General features: G+C 42.2%; 1 protein-coding gene across 5 annotated transcripts in view; it reads left to right on the top strand.

Annotated features, from left to right (window-relative positions):
- Nucleotides 1–23,547, top strand: part of LOC130355561 (cohesin subunit SA-2-like) — a 192,291-nt gene that overhangs the window by 151,187 nt on the left and 17,557 nt on the right. For 4 of the 5 annotated variants that reach the window (XM_056555846.1, XM_056555844.1, XM_056555843.1 and 1 more), the window contains 5 exons: nucleotides 6,599–6,700; nucleotides 9,761–9,906; nucleotides 11,936–12,061; nucleotides 17,465–17,658; nucleotides 18,979–19,090. In XM_056555846.1, coding sequence (XP_056411821.1) covers nucleotides 6,599–6,700; nucleotides 9,761–9,906; nucleotides 11,936–12,061; nucleotides 17,465–17,658; nucleotides 18,979–19,090 — 680 coding nt within the window. Of the gene's footprint in view, nucleotides 1–6,598; nucleotides 6,701–9,760; nucleotides 9,907–11,935; nucleotides 12,062–17,464; nucleotides 17,659–18,978; nucleotides 19,091–23,547 lie in introns of those variants that run through there. The other variant, XR_008888580.1, reaches the window with a different exon arrangement.

Below are 23,547 nucleotides of genomic sequence, written 5' to 3'. Positions count from 1 at the left end.
GCACAACTATGTAAATTTTTTTTATAAATATGGGTAGAATATGGCAATGCACAGAAATGATTTTATTTTTAACTAATCATTTTTTATAGTTTAAATGTAATAAACTATTTAAAAAAATGTATACATTGCCTATAATATTATTTTTAAAGCGCTACAGATTATGCAGCACTTTACATTAGACAAAACAATATTAACAATAATTTTTGGAACAAGAGGAGTGAGGACCCTGCTGGTGAGAGCGTACAGTCATAACCATACTGACCCGCAGAGATAAATTAGCATGTGAGTTATACCACACAATTTAAAAATAAATAAATACAACACTTTCCAAAATTAAAGTTTTTTAGTAATCATATTATCATATTAACCCTAAAATGAATTTGGCACAACATAATAATTATTATTTTTAACAAAAAATTTTTTTATGGTAAAAATGTAATAAATCAAAAGTAAGAGGAAGCCGACTCTAGAAATCTACTTTAATCCAAGTGTTAATCCAAAAAGATAGCAAAGATACAAAATCTTCACTTCAATTCAAAGGTGCTTGTTCATTCAACATTGACAGGCAATGTTTCAATTCCTTTTTGAAATCTTTTGCAAGCTTTTAAATGAAATGTTGCCTGTCACTGTTGAAAGAATAAACACCTTTGAATTGAAGTAAAGATTTTGGAGCTCTGCTCTCTTGGATTTACATTTAATACTAAACACACTATTTTAGAAAAACAGTACAAAGTCTGCATAAAAAACACACCAAGAAAGCTGCAGTTTTCAAGACACAAAAAAAAACAGCACATATGGACAGTGGGGGAGATTTATCAAAATCTTTCTAGAGGAAAAGTTGCTAAATTGCCCACAGCAACCAATCAAATATTTCATTTTTCAGAGGCCTTTTCAAAAATGAAAGAAGCAATGTGAATGGTTGCTACGGGCAACTCAGCAACTTTTACTCTGGACAGGTTTTCATAAATCTCCCCCACATGTGTTAAGGAGGCCATATGCACCCAAGCACATTCATTGACAAAATACACCTAGATAAAAATGTCAGACTTCTGCAAAATTCAGCATGGGGTTATTTCTCAGGCAGATATGTAAATTATTTCAGGTGGGGTCTGATTAGACACTGGGTCTTGCCACCAAAGGGAGTAAAATTGCTACCCTATAGGTAGTGTACCTCTTGGTTAGATGATGAAGACTGCTAGACATGCCTCTACAATGCACTAGGAAAACTATCATTCTGTTCACTCACACCCAACCTAATACACTGGCTTATAGTGTGGGTGAACAGGAGTCCGTTGAGGGGTCACTTACTAACATAGTACATTAGGTCCGGAGTAGTGCTCCACCGAAGATCCTCTTATATCTTCACTGAATTGCGTATGCATTGGCTGAGCGCTCACGTGAACAACACTATGGCGTGGAGACCAGTGCAGATGAATATGCAAATACAGCCGACAGGGCCCGCCTCCAGCGCGCAATTCAGTGAAGATAGAAGAGTATCTTCGGTGGAACACTACTCCTGACCTAAGGTACGTATGTTAGTTAGCGACCCCTCAATGGACTCCTGTGCACCCACACAATAACCCAGTGTATTGGGTTTAGTGTGGGTGAACAAGATGACAGTTTTCCTTTAAGACATTTTGCCCAGTTGACAGACTTTGAGAGGGGGCATATTGTTGAAGTGGTAGAAGCAGGATAGCCATTTCACTGATCTGCCCACTATCTAGACTGTTTTGACCAAGGTTTCGGGAGCAGTGGTTAACTGAGGGCAATCAGACACAATGAACAGGCTCTGGATGGTCCAAGCAGACCACCGGTAGAGAGGATTGTTTGATCCGCCAAGCACAGTTTCCTTGTCCACCATCCAGACAAAGGTGACAACTTCATTACACACACGTCTTTGCCCAGACCATTTTCAGGCTTTTAGCACAATGCCACTGTCAACTTTGTTTACTGTAGTTTTGTGAACAAGTAATTTGGACTTTTAGGAACTGGAAAATTATAATAGCAGTTTAGCAATGAATCCGGGTTGTGTTTGAGATCCAACAACGGGTTTGAGTATCGAGGCCTGGGGTGAGCACTTCAATCCTGCCTTTGCTGTGAAGCGAGACACAGCCCCAACTGCTGGTGTGATGATATGGGAAGACAACACATACAAACCCCTAGTAGTGATACAAGGGACACTCATTGATATGTGCAGTACATTCTACAACTACATGTTACCTCTCATGGCAGGGCTTCCAACTGGCATTTTTCAGCAGGATAATGCTTGGCTACACAAAGCAAGGGTTTCCCAAAAATGTCTCTTCAATATTGCAACACTTCCTTGCCAGATTTATTGCCAACAAAACATTCTTGTTGAGCCAGCTTCATTTACCTTAGATAGTGCAGGATCTGCAGTCCCAGCTGCAACATATGTGCTGCATGATTCCATACAGAACCTGTATGCCTCCATGCCCAACTGTGCCTCATATTGTATCTAGGCAAGAGGTGGCCCAATAGGGTAGGTACTAGAGCCTCCTTTCAATTGTACAGTTTTCCTTAATAAATGTATACTTTTGCTCTAACTTTGTAATCACTTACATATATCATCATTACATTTACACATATTATGTTTCATTTGATTCCAATTCCTACTTGGTATGTTCAATTTATTGTCAATGGGTGTACTAAATTAAAAAATTCAATCAGTATAACAAGGCAGTCTACACTAGCTTATTGACTATCTCCATATAACAACAGATTTTAATAAACTGCACTGCATAGAAAAATAATTGAAGTAAAAACATAAAAAAAATATTTTTCTCGGTCGCTCTTCATTGGGGACACCTTACCGATGGGTATATTCTCTTGCCACTAGGAGGCACTGACACTAGGAGAAAAAAAGTCGTCTCCTCCCTGGCAGGATATACACGCCCACCTGCAGTGAGGTAATCGGACCATTTATATTGCACCCAGGCTTTTTTCATTGATTCTTGTGAGTTCCCCCTTGTGGCAACCAAGCACTATTACAGCCTTGGTCTGTCACATCTGTCTTTATCAGTTTATTATCTGCAGGGACGGTATTGGGGGCCACTTTATTCATTCAGTCACCCTGTGCGTTGTCAGTTGCGGTATGCCTCTGGCGTATCTGTTTTCTGTACGATCCCTTGGAAACTGTCGGGGATATATTCAGTGACTGTTCTCCCCTACGGCTGAATTCCAGTCCCTCCCTACTGAGGCAAGACACTGTTTGAGTGCCCTGGCAAGATTTTGTTTGCATTTCTGGCGGATACTAAGGATGCTCTGCCAGGTCCGCCGATCACCCATCAAGGGGGTGTTCTGGCATGTCATACAACATGATTCACTCCTCCACAGGCTGCAGCATCCGCTGCTAGTGCTCCGGATCCTCACGTTTAGTGCGAGGTCTCCGTGGAAGTGTCCCTGCGTGGGCATGGATTGGTCCTAATGTCGATATGTCTGACAGTAGTCTTGTCTGTCACTCATCCCTCAGCTGCTGCTTCCGCGGCTGGCACTCCGGTACCCCACTACTAGTGCAAGGTGTCCGACGGAGTGACCCGTGGTCACTATGGACCCATACCAGTAAGCCAGATATTGGTCTGCATGGTTTCTGCCACTGCCTGTTACTCCTCACACAGCTGATGTATCTGCGGCTGGAGTTCTGGTACCCCACTGCTGTGCTCATGTAGCCTTGGCACTCTCCCCTGTTGCAGGAGTTTATGTGATCTTTTATGGCTCGGCGACAGCCAGTCTAGCACTATGGTTTGGGTCCTGCCGGTGCTCTCCTGCTCCCTCGGTGCAATATCCCTGGAGGGGTTTGTTCCTCATTCCATTTGTCGGTGTCAGCTGCACTACACTGACACTAAGGTATTGTCTAGACGTAGAAGTTTGTCCCAGAGCGTTTCGCAGACGTTGGGTTTTACACTACATGTGTACGTCTTCCAGGCGACCCGGGAACCTCCATTTCCCATGTCGGCTGCTCCAGTGTTCTGGGATGCTCCTTTTGGCTGTTTATTCCTATATGTACGTCTTCCAGGTGACTCTGGTACCTCCAGTTCCCTTGCAGTCGCTCCGGTGTTCCAGGATGCTCCTTTTCAGGGCATTCCGCTCCCTTTTTGGCCTTATTCCTTCCGTCTCCTCCTTCGGGGTCCATGTACTTCCGAGGCGGTGGGCATTCTGGTCATCCGGTTTACGCTACTTGAGCTCATTTTGCCTCCCAGGTGCTCGTGGCGGGCCCCTGGGACAGGGTTTTATGGTCGGCAGTAGGGCTACATGATATGGGGAATATATCAATATGGGATGCGATATAATAAATAAATGGTGAAATCCCACCATTTCATGTCCAATCTCCTCCCTTTTACAACTATCCATACATTTTATGCACACCACCCATTTCATATCTCCTCCATTTAATTTCTATCTCCCCCTGTCACATTCTACCCTCATGGTCACATATTCTCCCATCACATCTTCCCCCTATGCCACATTTCCCCTGTCACATGTCACCCCCCCCCCGTCACACCCCCCCTGTCACATTCCTCCCCTGTCACAATCTTCCTTCCATGTCACATTCCCCCCGTCACATTCCTCACCTTTCACAATCTTCCTTCCATGTCACATTCCCCCCCCCTGTCACAATCTTCCCCTTTCACATTCCTCCCCCTGTCACATCCCCCCCATCACAATCTTCCCCCCCTGTCACACTCCCCCCGTCACATCCCCCCCATCATATTCCTCTGGTCACATTCCCCCACACATCCACCCTCCCCCCCCCCCCCCCCGGTCACTCGGGCGATTTTCAAATCACCAACCTAGTGTGTTTGTTGCTGAAAAAGACCTTTGCCCATCAGCCAATCACTGGCTTGACACGTGACACCGCTGTGGCCAGTGATTGGCTGAAAAGGGAAAGGTCCTACTGCTTGTATGGAGAAGAGATGAGACATCGGACCGCACGGAGGGAACTGGCATCTGCAGGGACCGGGAGTAGGTGAGCAGAAGGTTTTTTTTTTTTTGTTTTGTTTTTTCTCCCTGTGCCCTTTTACTTAGCTCAGTGATTTTCTACCAGGGTGCCTCCAGCTGTTGTGAAAGTACTACTCCCAGCATGCCCAGCCAACCTTTGCCGGTCCGGGCATGCTGGGAGTTTTAGTTTTGCAACAACTGGAGCCACCCTGGTTGGGAAACACTGACTTTTAGTATTTCAATTTGTTTTTACCTGCTGTGGCTGGCCCCCGCCTTCAGCTGTATATGTGAGCCGGCCCAAGCAGATAATCTCAAGTTTTCCTGGGGGGGCCATATCGCTATATGGCAAAAAGCAAAAATCGCGATTCAATTGCTTTTGCGATATATCATGCAGCCCTAGTCGGCAGCTGTTCCGGTCATCGCTTTTATGCAGCAGGCCTCTCCAGAGCCAATCGCCATCTTCTTTCTTTTTTCCAGGGCCAGCCCTCTGTCTGGTTCTGTGTTCCTTGGAGTTGATTTCCTATCTTCTCACAAGATGTTTCTGGCCCATCTGGTTTCCGGTCGACCTCTTTTTCTGTCTCTTTATATGGACTGTAGGCTTGGAGTCTCTACATAGGATGGTCTCTTCTTTGGCGTCCTAGTCCATCTCCATGAATGGGGGTTCTTCCAGGAGCTCAGTTTGTGGGCCTCGGTTGTCTCTGAAAGGATCTCTTCCAGAGGCCTTATGGTCGAGTGGTTTCGGTCTCTGGACCCTTTCGCTGTTGATTGGATTTTTCCCACCCTAGGGGACTGCTTTGGTACGTCCCATCAGTAAGGTGTCCCCCAATGAAGAGCGATATTTTTTGTTCTCACTGTAAAATCTCTTTCTCGTAGCCTTCATTGAGGGACACCGCACCCACCCATTCTTTATCTTTTTCCGGATTATTTTTTTTTAGCTGGGATTCCTTTCTAGAGTCCTTTCGGACATATGTCTTTGTTGGCTTCTCCTATTGCTTTGTGACAAAACTGATTACCTCACTGCAGGTGGGAGGGTATATCCTGCCAGGGAGGAGCCGACTTTTTTTCCTAGTGTCAGCGCCTCCTAGTGGCAAGAGCATATACCCATGAGTAAGGTGTCCACTAGAGATGAGCGAACTTACAGTAAATTCGATTCGTCACGAACTTCTCGGCTCGGCATTTGATGACTTATCCTGCATAAATTAGTTCAGCTTTCAGGTGCTCCCGTGGGCTGAAAAAGGTGGATACAGTCCTAGGAGACTCTTTCCTAGGACTGTATCCACCTTTTCCAGCCAACTGGAGCACCTGAAAGCTGAACTAATTTATTCAGGCTAAGTCATCAACTGCCAAGCCGAGAAGTTCGTGACAAATCGAATTTACTGTAAGTTCGCTCATCTCTAGTGTCCACCAATGAAGACTACGAGAAAGAGATTTTACAGTGAGTACAAAAAAATCTCCTTTTTACAGACACTGTATCTTGTAAAGGAAGCACCTTTTATCATAATTTATATTTTAAAAATGTTTAGTAGCCTTACATAATATTTCAAGTATCTACAAAGTGCAGGTTCTCTTGCATGAGCTAATAAATATGAATGCCAGTATGGAATAGTGCAATAAAGTAAATATTTCTATATCAATATTTTAGACATACAATGATTTTGGTGATATAATTAAAGAAACGTTAAGTCGAACAAGACAGAACAACAGGATAGAGAGTGCAAAAACACTGGTCCTTTGCCTGAAACAGGTAAGAAACTGCGAAAAAAGTGATTGGGGAAAGGAGGAAAGTGGCTGGAAAATGTTTGTTTAATTTCTCTCTTAACATTGCCATTATTACAGCATTGAAGAGCTACAACTAGATAACTAGCCAATAGTGCAGTGACTAAATTTGCCATATTCCATCTCTAAAGCCACTTTCATTGTGTATGGAATATTGGAAGAAAAGTTGCTGGACTGGATTGTTCGCAAAAAGATTGTAACATGTTTACTGAAAATAGGAGTAAAATGTTTGTCCAGAGGAATAGTTTTTGGTAATAACAGTGTCATGTGCACAAAGTAGCAGATATCTAGTAAACATACCATACATTTGTTTGATGTTGAAAAGCCTTGTTTATAAGGACCGTTACAAGCAGCAATGGAACATGGCATATCTTGTTATGTCTTATGGGTGTCCTCCATTTTAAGCTTTAACAGGTTTATAACCTGCTGTGCTGCATTTGAAAACATATTTCTTCCCCACTCATCTGGTTTGTCTTCCCTGTGCCGTGGTAGTAAAACGTGGATGACAACTGATGCAATGGAGATATATATAGACACACATACACACACACACACAGCAAACCCAAGGAATACTTCACCTAGCAGAAGCAAGCACAGGCATTCCAGGATCAAATAAGAGTGATAAAGTCATCCATCCCTGGGCAAGTGCTGTTCAACAAGTTTAGGTTCATGGATAGTTTAAGTCTTTAGGACCAGAAAGAGTTAAGCATGTTAGTTTAATGGCTAGAACTTTATTTGCTGGGCTACCAACATGATAATGGTGGTGCTGTGTTAAGGCTTTCTTAAGGCTTATTATGTTTCTACACAGAATTTTCACCTTTTTTTATTAAGAATTCTTCTGGTAATCATATATGTCCAGCATCCTTTCTTCACATATGTCTGGTGGCATTTCCCTCTGGCGCTGTGGAAAAATCCCCGAAGAGAAACTGATTGTAGAACTGATCCCATTCATTTGAATGGGACAGTTCACATTGATCCTCTGTCTCAAGTTGAATGGTGAAACACATCGCATGGGGGCCGTACAGGGGAATGAATCTTGATGTGTTCCTCTGTCCAGAATGCACAATAATTAATGCCGGATCCTACACAACTGATGACAACTGATGCACCATTGTCATCAGTTGTGGCATCAGTTGCAGAGAGTTTAGGCTATGCTGGACATCAGACATATGTGAACCCAGCATAACTTTTTGTATGACTGTAGACCCTGCAGTGTCGACTCACACCCCCTCTCCTTGGCTAAGTGTGCTTACTCCTCTACTTGATAAGGTCTAGTGCCTTAGGCCCACCCCCTAAGGCAACTTTAACCACATATCAATTAGTAGAACAGCTCAGGCTCAGGGGGTGGGCATTAGGCACTAGATGTCATTAAGCCAAATTTAATGGTCACGGCAGGTGATGGATCCTCTGGGCCTGTGTGAATGATGACTTGAGCCGTGCCAGGAAGCGGAGTCTAAGGTGGATGGTCTTGCTGCGGCAGGCGGCACCCAGGTTGCTACCCCTGGCATGACTCGTCCACACAGGTAACTGGGAGGTGGCGTGGCACAGAAGAAGACTGGCAGGACGTGGCAAGATGGCAGTAGGTCAGGGCAGATAACACAGGTGCAGGGTAGGTAAGGAACAGGTACTCAGTAACAGAGACACAGGACTTTCACAATGGCAATAGACAACCAAAGATCCGGCAGGGAACCAAGGGAGGAGCTGGTATTTAAGGACAAGGGAACAGGTATAGACACTTGATTTGAGCACTGGCCCTTTAAGAGACAAAGCTCCGGCACGGGGTCACCGGAGCGCAGGCGTTACACCAAACTCCCGGGGCAGAGGAGGATGCTGCCACTCACTTATCTGATGGCAGGGGAGTGACTTGACTCTGCAGGGAGAACAGTCTTACAAAAAGTGAGAAGCCAATCAGTAGAGTGTGATTGAGAAAGGCTTTACATAGAAGTAAATAGAAGTGTATTAATTAGGTTGAATATTCCTGGAATAGCCTTTTAACATACCGGTAACTGGTGCTTACAGATTGGGTGCAATTGTACATTTTAGCCAAGATGTTTACTGTTTGTCACAAATATACTTTAGAAGCACTACATATGCTTTAAAAGAGGGTTTATTCTAAAAACTGCCTGTGTACTAACAAATCAAGCATTAGAATAAGAGCTGGAGTTGGACAATACCTTTGTTTTATTTACAGCAAAAAAGTATTTTTCTGTTTTGATGTTGTGGTCATTTTTACAAAAGGAATAATGGTACGTGCAGCGATCTAATAGATGTCACTTTTGAGTCAGTTTCTCAAGAATGGACGACCAGTTGTTTTTTGTCAGCATTTCAATAACAGTGACAGAGTTCCATAAAATTTGCAATATCTATGTAACAATAATAATAATAAACAAACGTTGGCTGCTGTTTTGAAATCTTATTTTCTATTCTATGGTTATTTTTTAGAACAACAGAAAACACCACCATTTGAAGTAAAATATTGTCTATTTATTTCATTTTTACCAAAAGACAAGCAGCAGACATGTCTATGCATTTTAGGCGCATACAAATTGCTATTTTAACGGTTTGGGAGGAACTATTCTATAGATGTTTTAAGTACATTTGTTGATGTTTTATTTTTTCTATAGACATTAAGGCACATAATGCATTAATAGTATTATTAACGTCAAACAAATTGCATGTTTGATTGACTTCCCAAAGTGTCCTGTAATTGGAAGCTGACAATAATGTGTGCTGAGCTGATGTGCTGTGATTTGTGCTAGCAATGCATATTTGCTGGCTTATCTAGCCACATAATTGAAAGCTTGACTTATCACGTCTCTGGTCTTGTTATTAGAGAAATACAGATGCTTGCCATTTCATTCAGTATACCGTAAATAGCACCCGTTGACACCAGAAAGGAAGGTCATTTGGAGACAGCTGAAAACAAATGCAAATTAACAAAAGTGAAATGTCCTTGTTCTGGAAAAAGACTTGACCTATTACAGCTTTGCTTTTCTTTTTTTTTTTTGGCATGGTGATGTGTCTGCAGCTGTTTCTGGAGCATAGAGAAGCACATGACAGTACCACCCAGTCCTCTCCGTCATTCACTAACATAAAGGAGCTGGCTCGCCGCTTTTCTCTAACGTTTGGCATGGACCATGTGAAATGCAGGGAATCTATAGCTATGATGCACAAGTATGTGGAGTGAAGTTTTTTCCCCTGACATTTACTGTTCTATTTATACCCTTAACCACACAACAATAAAAGCACTGTTAGGTTATCAATAATGTTAAACAACATGGCTTAAGAAATTGGTTAAACACACATATAAATCTGCTACAGACACCAAAAAATTTTGAATATAAAGTTAATATATAGCAGTACCAACAGCTTGTAAAAATGAATTTTGTAATAGAGCTATTATTGTGTATGCAAGCTCTAAACCTAGGCTCATTCTCCAAATGAAAATATTCTGAACGGAGAATCCGAGGGCATGCTGCCCCAACACTAGGACTGCACGGACATTGCTTTCCCCATAGACGGCAATGAGTTTTGCACTGATTCAACCAAAAGAATAAGCAAGATCATATTTTCTGCGGTGGAATTTCAGCTGAGGAAACTGCAACGCTCAGAAATTCCTACATCTGAACCTCGCCTAATTGTTAGGTTTTTTTGCACTTATATTTCATTGCACACTTTCCCATTATCTCTCCTTATATGTGTATCATATAACATGATCCCTGAGTTAACTAATAATCCTGGTTTTTAAAGATGGATTTTACATTGATTTGAGAGTGAATAATCAGCGCAGATTGGGGTAAGGGGAATGATGTTTTTCTCTACAATTTCTCTATTAGTATATATTGCAAAGTTTATTTGTTTTGTTTTTTGTATTCCTTTTTTTATTTTTTTAAATCACAGAGCACTGTTGGTGTCCAAATGTAAATGTCAGGGACTATGACTGCAGTGTGTGTAGGTGGACTGCCAGTGTTTGTTTGCCTTTTGTGTACAGATCCTGAGTTACAGCCTGTAACTGTACATTCAGTTACAGAGCAGAAATTTACCATCATTTCTCATTGGCTTCTTGTCAGTAAAAAGCTCCATTCTGGAAAGTGTCTTTGCATCTTTGAATTAGATATTGTGCAGTAATAGAATATAGGAGAACTAATTTATTCACTGCATTGTACGAATAGAAATGGGAAATACAATTGGGAATACAGCTTTGGGGTAGGGTCACGTGTGCTGTATTTTGGTTATCCGCCATAATGTGATTTTAGTACGTACCTGGCAGGCAGTAATGGACACGCTTAGGAAGGATCTGCGCTTGTCTTGGGGCTAAATGGCTATGTTGTGAGATTACCAGAACACTGTGGCTAGCTTTTTGTGAACTGGTATTTCCTGTTTCAAATTTTTTTTTTTTTTATTACTACAAACCCATAATTCCATTTTCCTCCCTCCCACACATCAGCCACCCCACCCACTGAAACATAAATGAGCTGCATCCATTCAAAAGACCTGTGGTTTTCAATCAGGGTGCCTACAGCTGTTGCATTAGTTGCAGATTGATCTTTCTCCCACCAAGTGATCGCTCCACCCATTGAAGCAGACAGGCTCGACTAGTGAGGTCAGGTCTCGGTCACATTGCAACCTGGGAAAAATCTGAGACAACAGTCATTTTGTATGCTGGTAAAAATAAGTATTGGGGTGAAAATCACAGAAGAATTGTGAGAAACCTGTCACACATAGGTACATACACTATATTATGAACTACACTTAACTTTACAGCCCCTGTAGCATAGTCAAATAAAAATAAATTCCTGGAATACCCCTTTAAAGTCAACGGGTAGCAAAATCAGCTGCAGAAAATACACAGCAAAATATGGCACATGTGACCCTACGGTAAGGCTATCTTCTCACTTTTTTTTAAATCTGGTTTTCCAGTCATTTTTGCATGAGTCTATGTACCCATAGTTTTGCCTAGCCATTTTTTGCTTTTGGTCTGTATTTTCCAGATGTTTACAACTCACAATACTGCTACAGTACTACAGGATCAATTCAAGTAAAACACTGTTATTGTAAAGTCAAGTAAATAATACTTGTTTAGTATTGGAGTACAACCCCTTTAAGAACACCAAACAAACCATTTGTGCTTTGCTACTGTTGTAGTTCCGCTTCCTAATTTATTTATCATAGACTGTGTTTGTTTGTTTGTCTATAATTTAAGGCAAGGCATTGAATTTGCTTTCAAGGAGCCAGTAACAGAAGACACTCTTCCTCCACCAAATCTGCCATTTCTCATGTTGATCAGTGAGTTCTCCAGCAAACTCCTTAGAGCTGACAAGAGGCTGGTGTAAGTGTTTTTGGATTTAAATCTGTTCTGTAAAAATAATTGCTTATGTTGTATTTGCCAAATAAATGACACTGTATATAAATAAGGGTTATTAAAATATTTCCATTGTTTATTCCATGCCTAAAATAGATTAATAAAGAAAAAACATGGAGTAAGAACATTATAAAGCTGTGAAGTGATTGTCCATAGCATTAACTGTAGCAAATCTGTTATTCCATAGCAGTAAATGTATAAAGCTACTAGGTTGCCACAGATAGTATCTCATATAACATAGGTTTGTAAAATCAGCACTTGTGCTTTAAAGGGGTACTCCGGTACCCCAGCTTTATGGTTATCTAGTGTGTATGTAACCAGTTGAGCACTTTTGTAATTCATATGTTATACATTTGTCCACAGCATGTCTACTTTTTACTGACCTCCTTTCTGTGAAGGAAGTTCAGTAGTTTTTCTGGTTGCTTTTGATTATCGTCCACACTCACGGACATGTTTGTACACTGTTGTGGACAAGATGTCTGTGCTGCTGGCGTTGCTGTTTTTTTTCTCCTGAAATGCCCCCCCCCCCCCCCCCCCCGTAATGATTATTCATTAAATTGGTGTTGTTCCGTAATTGGTTGGGAGTTCCATTCTCTCCCTTCCATTTTCGCACAGTACAAGATGACAGCAGGAGGATGGATGTCTCCTCCCACTGTCAGCCAGCCCTGCGCCGCGGCACACAGTGTACTGAATACCCTGTATCAGTGCTGCGGCTGTAATGTAACCCCTTCCCCGCCATGAGGACCGTGCGCCCATGGGGGGAATTGGCTTTCATGATTCCCCCGTTGGCACACAGTCCTCATGGCAGGGGAATAAGTAACATGTCAGCCGCAGTGCTATCATGATTCCACCCACGGGCGTGCTGTCAGCTTCTCAGCCCGCAGTCCCCACATCAGGGAATGAATGAATTGTCAGCCGCAGTGCACTGTCCCCATATCGGGGAACTAATCATATGTGACCCACGGGCGCTGCTCTGCGTCTCACACTGGCTTTCTGTTCTGCAGCACCCACGGTCCACTGACTTTCAGCGCTTGCAGGGGGAGGTGACAGCTTCTCTGACATGGGGAGAATGTGCAGCGCTGCGGCTCACAGTTAACCCTTTTCCCGATGCGGGGACATCGCTATTGGGGGGGGGGGGAGAAGCTAAGCAGCGCCCGCTGCTCACATATGATTAGTTCCTCAATGTGAGGACAGCGCACTGTGACTGACAATTCATTCCCTGATGTGGGGACTGCGGGGTGAGAAGCTGACAGTGCGGGGGAATTAGTAACATGTCAGCCGCAGCGCTATCCTGATTTCCACCCGCCGGTGCACTGTCAGCTTCTCACCCCGCAGTCCCCACATCAAGGAATGAATTGTCAGCCACAGCGCGCTGTCCTCACATTGGGGAACTAGTCATATGTGAGCTGCGGGTGCTGCTTAGCTTCTCCCCCCACTGCTCAAAAAAAATAAAGTGAACACTTAAACAACACAATGTAACTCCAAGTCAATCACACTGTCCACTCAGGAAGCAACACTGATTGACAATCAATTTCACATGCAGTTGTGCAAATGGAACAGACAACAGGTCGAAATTATAGGCAATTAGCAAGACACCCCCAATAAAGAAGTGGTTCTGCAGGTGGTGACCACAGACCACTTCTCAGTTCCTATGCTTCCTGGCTGATGTTTTGGTCACTTTTGAATGCTGGCGGTGCACTCACTCTAGTGGTAGCATGAGACTGAGTCTACAACCCACACAAGTGGCTCAGGTAGTGCAGCTCATCCAGGATGGCACATCAATGCGAGCTGTGGCAAGAAGGTTTGCTGTGTCTGTCAGCGTAGGGTCCAGAGCTCGGAGGCGCTACCAGGAGAAAGGCCAGTAAATCAGGAGACGTGGAGGAGGCCATATGAGGGCAACAACCCAGCAGCAGGACCGCTACCTCCGCCTTTGTGCAAGGAGGAGCACTGCCAAAGCCCTGCAAAATGACCTCCAGCAGGCCACAATTGTGCATGTGTCCACTCAGACGGTCAGAAACAGACTCCATGAGAGTGGTATGAGGTCCCGAGGTCCACAGGTGGGGGTTGTACTTACAGCCCAACACCGGGCAGGATGTTTGGCATTTACCAGAGAACACCAAGATTGGCAAATTCGCACTGGCGCCCTGTGCTCTACACAGATGAAAGCAGGATCACACTGAGCACATGTGACAGAGGTGACAGAGTCTAGAGACGCTGTGGAGAATGTTCTGCTGCCGGCAACATCCTCCAGCATGACCGGTTTGGCGATGGGTCAGTAATGGTGTGTGGTGGCATTTCTTTGGGGGGCCGTACAGCCCTCCATGTGCTTGCCAGAGGTAGCTTGACTGCCATTAGGTACCGAAATAAGATCCTCAGACCCCTTGTGAGACCATATTCTGGTGCGGTTGGCCCTGGGTTCCTCCCAATGCAAGACAATGCTAGACCTCACGTGGCTGGAGTGTGTCAGCAGTTCCCAAGAGGAAGACATTGATGCTATGGACTGGCCCGCCCGTTCCCCAGAACTGAATCCGATTGAGCACATCTGGGACATCATGTCTCGCCCCATCCACCAACGACACGTTGCACCACAAACTGTCCAGGAGTTGGCGGATGCTTTAGTCCAGGTCTGGTAGGACATCCCTCAGGAGACCATCTGCCACGTCATTAGGAGCATATCCAGGCATTGTAGGTAGGTCATATGGGCACATTGAGGCCACATTACTGAGCCTCATTTTGACTTGTTTTAAGGACATTACATCAAAGTCGGATCATCCTGTAGTGTGGTTTCCACTTTGATTTTGAGTGTGACTTCATATCCAGACCTCCATGAGTTGATAAATTTGATTTCCATTGATAATTTTTGTGTGAATTTGTTGTCAGCACATTCAACTATGTAAATATGAAAGTATTTCATATGATTAGTTCATTCATTCATATCTAGGATGTGTTATCTTTAGTGTTCCCTTTATTTTCTTTGAGCAGTGTATTAATAAATAGTTTTAAAAGACTTAAAGGTGATTTTTTTTTATCACTGGCAGCTTAAATTATTTGCTTAGTACTAGCTTAATTGTACTAGTCATCCTTTAGTCCAATGATCTCTAGAGTCTGACTTTACATGGGTTTATTTTTAGCTTATTCTGCCTACACTGCAATATAGTGTAGGCAGAAAGTAATTGAAACAATTTTTCAGTCTGGCATTATCTTTTTCTGTGAGTCACACGCTGCTGAAAGTGCCAGTTAGGCATAAAGACTTGTTATGAAATGAGGACATTTCACAACTGCTAAAGTTAAACTTGACAGTTTGTCATATACTAATGTACTAAGGGGGGAACTACAGAAGACTTAAATGGTAACACATCTAGTAAAGTTACAGGTGGTTTAATTTGGTTTGGTATTATAGTATATTTTTCTAATGTGAATAAGATGACATGCCTTTATTAATACAAGTGAGTAGATTTTGTTATACAAGATTAGTGCTGCATTTACTCCTCAGACCAGCAGTTTTCAACCAGTGCTCCATTTATCACGAGGACTCCTTGGCAGAGCAATGACCACTATTAAAGCAGGGCTCTCCTATAATATTAGAAGCTGCACAGTGTAGCCCTTGGGTATTCACACTACGTCCCATGACATTTCCTTATATCTGTATACTATACAGTGCACTTGCTACTGTCATTTGTAAAGACCATGATGTTCTCCAGATTTAAAAAAATAGAGCTGTATATTACTCAGCACAGTGTGCACAAAAATTTGTTCTATACCGTTGAAACCAGAAGTTTACATATTCTATATAAAAAGACACATATGCATGTATTTCTTACTATCTGACATGAAATCAGAATAAACCTTACCCGTCAGTTAGGATTACTAAAAAACTATATATTTGCCATATACCAGAATAATGAGAGAGAGAATGTTTAAGGCATTTTTATTACTTTCTAAAAAGACAAAAGTTTACATGCATTTCATTAGTATTTGGTAGCATTGCCCTTAAATTGTATGACTTGGGTCAATTGTTTCGGATATCCTTCCACAAGTTTCTCACAATAGTTTGTAGGAATTTTGTCCCATTCCTCCTGACAGCACTGGTGTAACTGAGCCATGCTTGTAGGTCGCCTTGCTCGCACCTGCCTTTTCAGCTTTGCCTATAAATTTTAAATAGGATTGAGATCAGGGCTTTGTGATGGCCACTCCAAAACAGTGACTTTGTTATCCTTAAGCCACTTTGTAACCAGTTGGGTAGTATGCTTCGGGTCATTGTCCATTTGGAAGACTCATTTCCGCCCAAACTTTAACTTCTGGCTGATGTCTTGAGATGGCTGTTGCTTCAGTATTGCCTCATAATCTTCTTTTCTCATGATGCAATCTGTTTTGTGAAGTGCACCAGTCCCTCCTGCAGCAAAACAACCCCACAACATGATTCTGCCACCCCCGTGTTTCACAGTTGGGATGGTGTTCTTCCAAGCTTCTCTCTTTTTCTTGAAAATGTAATGATGGTCATTATGGCCAAACAGTTCGATTTTAGTTTTGTCAGACCACAGGACAGGTCTCTAAAAATGTAGGTCTTTGTTCCTGGGTGCATTTACAAACAATCTGGCTTTTAGATGTTTATTTTGGAGTAATGGCTTCCTCCTGGCAGAGTGGCCTTTCAGCCATGTTGATACAGGACTCGTTTCACTGTGGATAATATACAATCTTACCAGCTTCCACCAGCATCTTCACAAGGTCTTTTGCTTTTGTTCTTGGGTTGATATGCACATGTCAGACCAAAGCACATTCATCTCTGAGACACAGAACCTGTCTCCTTCCTGAGCGATATGATGGCTGGACATTCCCATCTTGTTTGTACTTGCATATAATTGTTTGATTATTTCTCTCTCTCTCTCTCCCTCTCTCTCTCCCTAAGAAAACAGGGATCCTAGGTTCCCCAGTTTGCAGATGCTTTGCCTTTCCTTCCTTAAGGTGCGTTCACACGCTAGTAACTAGTAGCGAGTTTCAAGCTGCGGGAAACCCGCTGCGAGTTGCGCTACCATTCATTTGAATGGGTCCATGGACAGTCTGCAAATCTGACACTGTTGCAGACTGTCTGTGGACCCATTTAAATCAATGGTAGCGTAACTCGCGTAAGCCCACTGCTAGTAATAGTGTGAGAACGCATCCTTAGAGTAAATCTGATATGGTAACATACCTTTATCTAATTTGGAGAACTGTGTAGCAACATCTGCTGCAAATAGGGGACCATTGGCTAAGTTATATCATGCTCACAGTGACCTCTGTTCATTTGATAGGTGGGGTTCCTAATGGTTGGTTATGTAAATTTTTGTTTTTGGGTATTCCTTTTAATAACATCATCAATGTTTGCTTCAACAGGTATGGATATCTACAGAGATTCGCCAATGAGCAGATGCTGCTTTGTAAAGGAGCAGGATGGCACCCTCTTATTATATACAGTAATTCTTTGTTAGATAATCATGATGAAGAAAGTTCTTCATGCGGGAGCTACTTTTCTCGAGACCATGGGATTGTTGGCACTTCTCATCATTTGAAGAGGAAATCAATGTATGGTGAGTGTCGGCTGCTTATCTACTTTATTTATCTTTGTATATAAATCACCAACAAATACAATATGCATTGGGGGAATTTATCAAAAGTGTATAACAGAAATGTGTTGCCCGTAGCAATCAATCAAGCTTCAACTTTCATTTCTTAAAGGAGTTGTTCAGCCAAAAAACACATTTTATCCCCTAGAAATAAATACTTTTGACATATCTACTTGTATGGGGGAGAAAAGAAAAGCTGCCTTTATTGCCCATAGTTACCAGTTGAAGCTCACTGGAGAGAGGAGGAGATTTTCCAATCTGTTTACAATACATTCTAGATGTAAATTGCACCAAAGTTCTAGCGCACAAACATTTAAAGACACATTTACAATACTTTAAAGCCAGAAAGGATGTCTTGGTAAAACACTTGGCAGTTTTTAATTCCTGTCCAAAAATGGGTGTATTAATGTAGTGATAATGTTTAAGACACTTTACCATCCAGTGAAACCCTAATTTACATGGATCGATTGCACAGGATATAGTTTAATATAAAAGTATCTTTTTGTAATACTACAGGAAAGCACAGAATTCAGGTTGCCTTCGTGTGGGTTCTGAACTAGTTTATGTAAATCTGTAGTGCTAAACCACTTTGCTGCACCCATAACGTCATCCTCCTCGCGCTTCTGGGAATATTTATTATCTTTTACCCCGGCTGAGACTGCATGATGAAGAGCACAGATCTTATTGATCAGTGATTGGTTAATGTGCTTTTACATGGCTTGATCAATCGAAGGCCAGGCCTATAATTTTATCATTGTTGGCAGTATATCCCCTCAATACACAGGACGATAAACAGCGATAATGATAGAATGGCCACTCAAGATGCAGCTGACAGATCAGGTGACAAACTTTTATTTGTTGGCTGATCACTAACCCTTTTAAGAGTCCTGTTCACACAAGGTGTTTAATAAGCGAGATTACCACTGCAATTTTACCATTATTTCCCCAAATTGCTGTACAAAATTTTGCCGTTTGACCTCAATTTGCATAATCTATATAAACTTGCGCTATTTGAGATTTCGGAAAATAGTGGTAAAATTGCCACTGCCTTAGTGTTTCTATTAATGCTCATGATAATTGTCCCATGTGAAAAGGTCTTTAGTTATGTGTCATGGGAATTCTTCTCTTATTTCTTTGCATTCTATATTGGAAATGCAGCTTGATGATAACTTTTTCTTCATAAAAGGCTAGAAGGGTTGTACATAGGTCCCACTAATGTCAGAGTTGGTATGTCATCTCTAGATTGTGTAGGCTTTGTTAACTTCTATGTATTCTGCATTACAGATCACGTTCCAGGAAAATGTCTTGATGATCAGGATTCCCATTATCCTACTAAAAGCAAGAAACAAAGTGCACTTCACCTTCTACCCTCAGAAGGCACTGCATCATTAAACAGGTTAGCAAGTATTACTTATAGAAAATGTAAACTTAACTGTCATTTCAGTAAAACTTTTTATGTGTCATAGGAGCATGTCAGAAGTTCTTATTGGTGAAATTCAAGTGCTGAGACCCCCATGATTATTAGAGTGGGGAGAAGCACTTCGCTGAGAAATGTTTCTCCCTGCTTGATCTAAAGATGGGCGGGGTCTCAGCACCCTCACCACCACTAATGAAAACTTTTGACATGCCTCTGAGATGTCAAAGTTTTTCTGAAAGGACACTACTACACTACACTACTCTAAGGGTGCGTTCCCACACAGCGTATACGCAGCGTATTTAACGCTGTGCAAAATTTACGGCAGCAGCAGGAAATACGCTGCGTATTCCTTGCTCACTATACACACAGGGCTTTCTGGCGGCAGCCCTATGCGTGTAGTGAGTTTTAGAGGCGGGGCCGTGTGCCGGCGTGACTGTGAAGCGCGGCTCCGCCTCCAAAACTCACTGCACACATAGGGCTGCCGCCGGAAAGCCCTGTGTGTATAGTGAGCAAGGAATACGCAGCATATTTCCCGCTGCTGCCGTAAATTTTGCGCAGCGTGAAATACGCTGCGTATACGCCGTGTGGGAACGCACCCTAAAAGAGAAAAAAAGACGTTGACAGACATCTGGGTAAATCTGTAATCGCACACAAATTGATAAGTAAACAGGCCTTCGAATAATTTTATATGCGATACTATAAATGTTTAAAAATAGTCACTACCTTGTCTCCAAGATTTGTCATTGTTTGAAAATTTTTTTTTTTTTTATACAGTATATCTGTTTTTCACATTCCCATTAAGCTACCTATAGCTTTTCATGCTTGCTTAGTCGACAGCTATTCCCACCTTATAGAGATGCATGATCATCCGAGATAATTATATTACAGTGTAACTGTCATTACCCCCTTAGGGACTCAGCCCAATTTCACCTTAAGGACTCATCCCTTTTTTTGCAATTCTGACCACTGTCACTTTAAGCATTAATAACTCTGGGATGGTTTTTACTTTTCATTCTGATTCCGAGATTGTTTTTTCGTGATATATTCTACTTTATGTTAGTGGTAAATTTTTGGCGATACTTGCATCATTTCTTGGTGAAAAATTCCAAAATGTTATGAAAAATTTGAAAATTTTGCTTTTTTTTTTTTTACTTTGAAACTCTCTGCTTATAAGGAAAATGGACATCCCAAATAAATTATATATTGATTTACATATATAATATTTATACTTTATGTTGGCATCATAAAGTTGACATGTTTTTACTTTTTGAAGATATTAGAGGGCTTCAAAGTATTGACACAATTTTCCAATATTTCATGAAAATTTCAGAATCTGAATTTTTTAGGGACCAGTTCAGTTTGAAGTGGATTTGAGGGGCTTTCATGTTAGAAATACCCCATAAATTACCTTAATAGAAAAACTGTACCCCACAAAGTATTCAAAATGACATTCAGAAAGTCTGTTAACCCTTTAGGTGTTTCACAGGAATAGCAGCAAAGTGAAGGAGAAAATTCAAAATCTTCATTTTTCACACTCGCATGTTCTTGTAGAGCCATTTTTTTTATTTTTAAAAGGGGTAAAAGGAGAGAAATCCCCCCAAAAATTTGTAACCCAATTTCTCTCAAATAAGGAAGTACCTCATATGTGGATGTAAAGGGTTCTGCGGGCGCAGTAGAGGGCTCAGAAGGGAAGGAGTGACAATGGGATTTTGGAGAGTGAATTATGCTGAAATGGTTTTTAGGGGACATTAAGGAAGCCCTTATGGTGCCAGAACAGGGTAATAGAAGAAATGGGGTAAAATAATTTGGGGAACATTTTCTACTGAGTATGAAAATACCCCATATGTGGATGTCAAGTGCTCTGCTGGCTCAGAAGAGAAGGAGTCACATATGGCTTTTGGAAAGCAAATTTTGCTGAAATGGTTTTAGGGGGCATGTCGCATTTAGGAAGTCCTTATGGTGCCAGAACAGCAAAAAAAAAAAAAAAAAACACATGGCATACCATTTTGGAAACTACACCCCTCAAGGAATGTAACAAGGGGTACAGTGAGCCTTAAAACCCCACAGATGTTTGACGAATCTTCACTAAAATTGGACGTCAAAATGTGTTACCCCAAATTTTTCATTTTCACAAGGGGAAATAGGAGAAAAAGCCCCCAAAATGTGTAACACAATTTCTTCTGAGTATGGAAATACCCCATATGTGGACGTAAAGTGCTCTGCGGGCGAAATGCTCACAAGAGAAGGAGCGCCATTGAGCTTTTGGAGATGAAGCTTTTTGAATTTGTTTGGAATTGAAGTCAGGGGCCATGTGCGTTTACAAAGCTCCCGTGGTGCCAGAACAGTGAACCCCCCCCCACATGTGACCCCATTTTGGAAACTACACCCCTCACAGAATTGAATAAGGGGTTCAGTGAGCATTTACACCCCACTGGCATTTTGACAGATCTTTGGAACAGTGGGCTGTGCAAATGAAAAATTAAATTTTTAATGTTCACGGACCACTGTTCCAAAAATCTGTCAGACACCTGTGGGGCGTAAATGCTCACTGTACCCCTTATTACATAACGTGGGGGGGTGTAGTTTCAAAAATGGGGTCACATGTGGGGGGGGGTCCACTGTTCTGGCACCATGGGGGCTTTTTAAACACATGTGGCCTTCAATTCCAGACAAATTTTCACTCCAAAACCCAATGGCGCTCCTCTTCTGAGCATTGTAGTGTGCCCACAGAGCACTTTACATACACATATGGGGTATTTCCATACTCAGAAGAAATGGGGTTAAGAATTTTGGGGGTCTTTTTTCCTATTTTCCAAATTTAACGAAAATTCATCAAACACCTGTGGCTCACTATACCCTTGTTACTTTCCATGAGGGGTGTAGTTTCCAAAATGGGGGTCACACGTGGGTATTTATTTTTTTGCGTTTGTCGGAACTGCTGTAAAATCAGCCACCCCTGTGCAAATCACCAATTTAGGCCTCAAATGTACAAGTGTGCTCTCAATCCTGAGCCATGTTGTGCACCCGCAGAGTATTTTACGTCCACATATGGGGTATTTCTGTATTGTTACAATGGTGTTACAAACTTTGGGGGTCTTATTTTCTTTATACCTCTTGTGAAAATGAAAAGTATGGGGCAACACCAGCATGTTAGTGTAAAAAATTTAATTTTTTTACACTAACAGGATGGTGTAGACCCCAACTTTTCCTTTTCATACGTGGTAAAAGGAGAAAAAAAAAGCCCTCCAAAATTTGAAACGCAATTGCTCCCGAGTACGGAAATACCCCATATGTGGCCCTAAACTGTTTCCTTGAAATATTATATGCGCATTTGCAGCCTAAATTAGGGATTTGCATTAGGGTGGACTCGGATGCAATTGCCTCTGCTACCAAAAATATTCTACACCAGTGATTCCCAAACAAGGAGCCTCCAGCTGTTGCTAGACTCCAAGCACCTGGACAGTCAGTGGCTGTCCAGCAATAATGAGAGTTGTTGTTTTGCAATAGCTGGAGGCTCAGTTTTGGAAACACTGCTGTACGAGACGTTTTTCATTTTTATTGGGGGACAGTGTACCTGTGTATATGTGGTGTTTTTCCCTTTATTTTGTGTAGTGTTTTTAGGGTACATTTACACGGGCAGGGGGTTTACGGTGAGTTTCCCGCTAGGAGTGGGGGGTGATGGGGCAAACCCAGCTGTTGCAAAACTAAAACTCCCAGCATGCACTGACAGACCGTGCATGCTGGGAGTTGTACTTTTGCAACAGCTGGAGGCACACTGGTTGGAATACCTTGAGTTAGGTTGTGTTACTTAACTCAGTATTTTCCAACCAGTGTACCTCCAGCTGTTGCAAAACTACAACTCTCAGCATGTACTGATCGCCAAAGGGCATGCTGGGAGATGTAATTATGCAACAGCTGGAGGCATGCAACTACAATTCCAAGCAAGGCCATTCCTCACCTGGCTACTCAACTGTAATGACAGGGACTGGGTCCTGTGGTCTGCCAGACGCCTACAAGACCTCATCTATAAAAACTCTAAATTGTCCATCTTCCTGGATTTCTTCTCCGATTTCCAACACTCCGTATGGCACCTCTGAAACTTATGTCATTGAATGTGCGGTACCTGGGTGCCCCAAAGAAGAGGGCTCTGATTTATGCTCATATATACGTAGATATAGTCCCCACATAGTTGTGTTACAGGAGACGCACCTTGTGCCGGACAAAACCCAGCTGCTACTACGTCCTTGGATGCAATGGTCATGCCACACTTTCCATTCATCATTTTCTAGGGGAGTGTCTGTCCTGGTTCACAGGGCAGTTAGATGGGAACCTATTTCAAGGATCCCCATGGGAGGTTTGTTTTTATTTATTCCTTTATTAATAATGTACCTTATGTTTTGTTATTTCTGTACGTTCCCCCGCCAGCCTCTATGGAG

Source organism: Hyla sarda, chromosome 2 (genome assembly GCF_029499605.1).
Source record: "Hyla sarda isolate aHylSar1 chromosome 2, aHylSar1.hap1, whole genome shotgun sequence".
NCBI lineage: Eukaryota > Metazoa > Chordata > Amphibia > Anura > Hylidae > Hyla > Hyla sarda.
The sequence above is the reverse complement of the archived record's forward strand: the minus strand, read 5'-3'. Positions and strand labels throughout refer to the sequence as shown.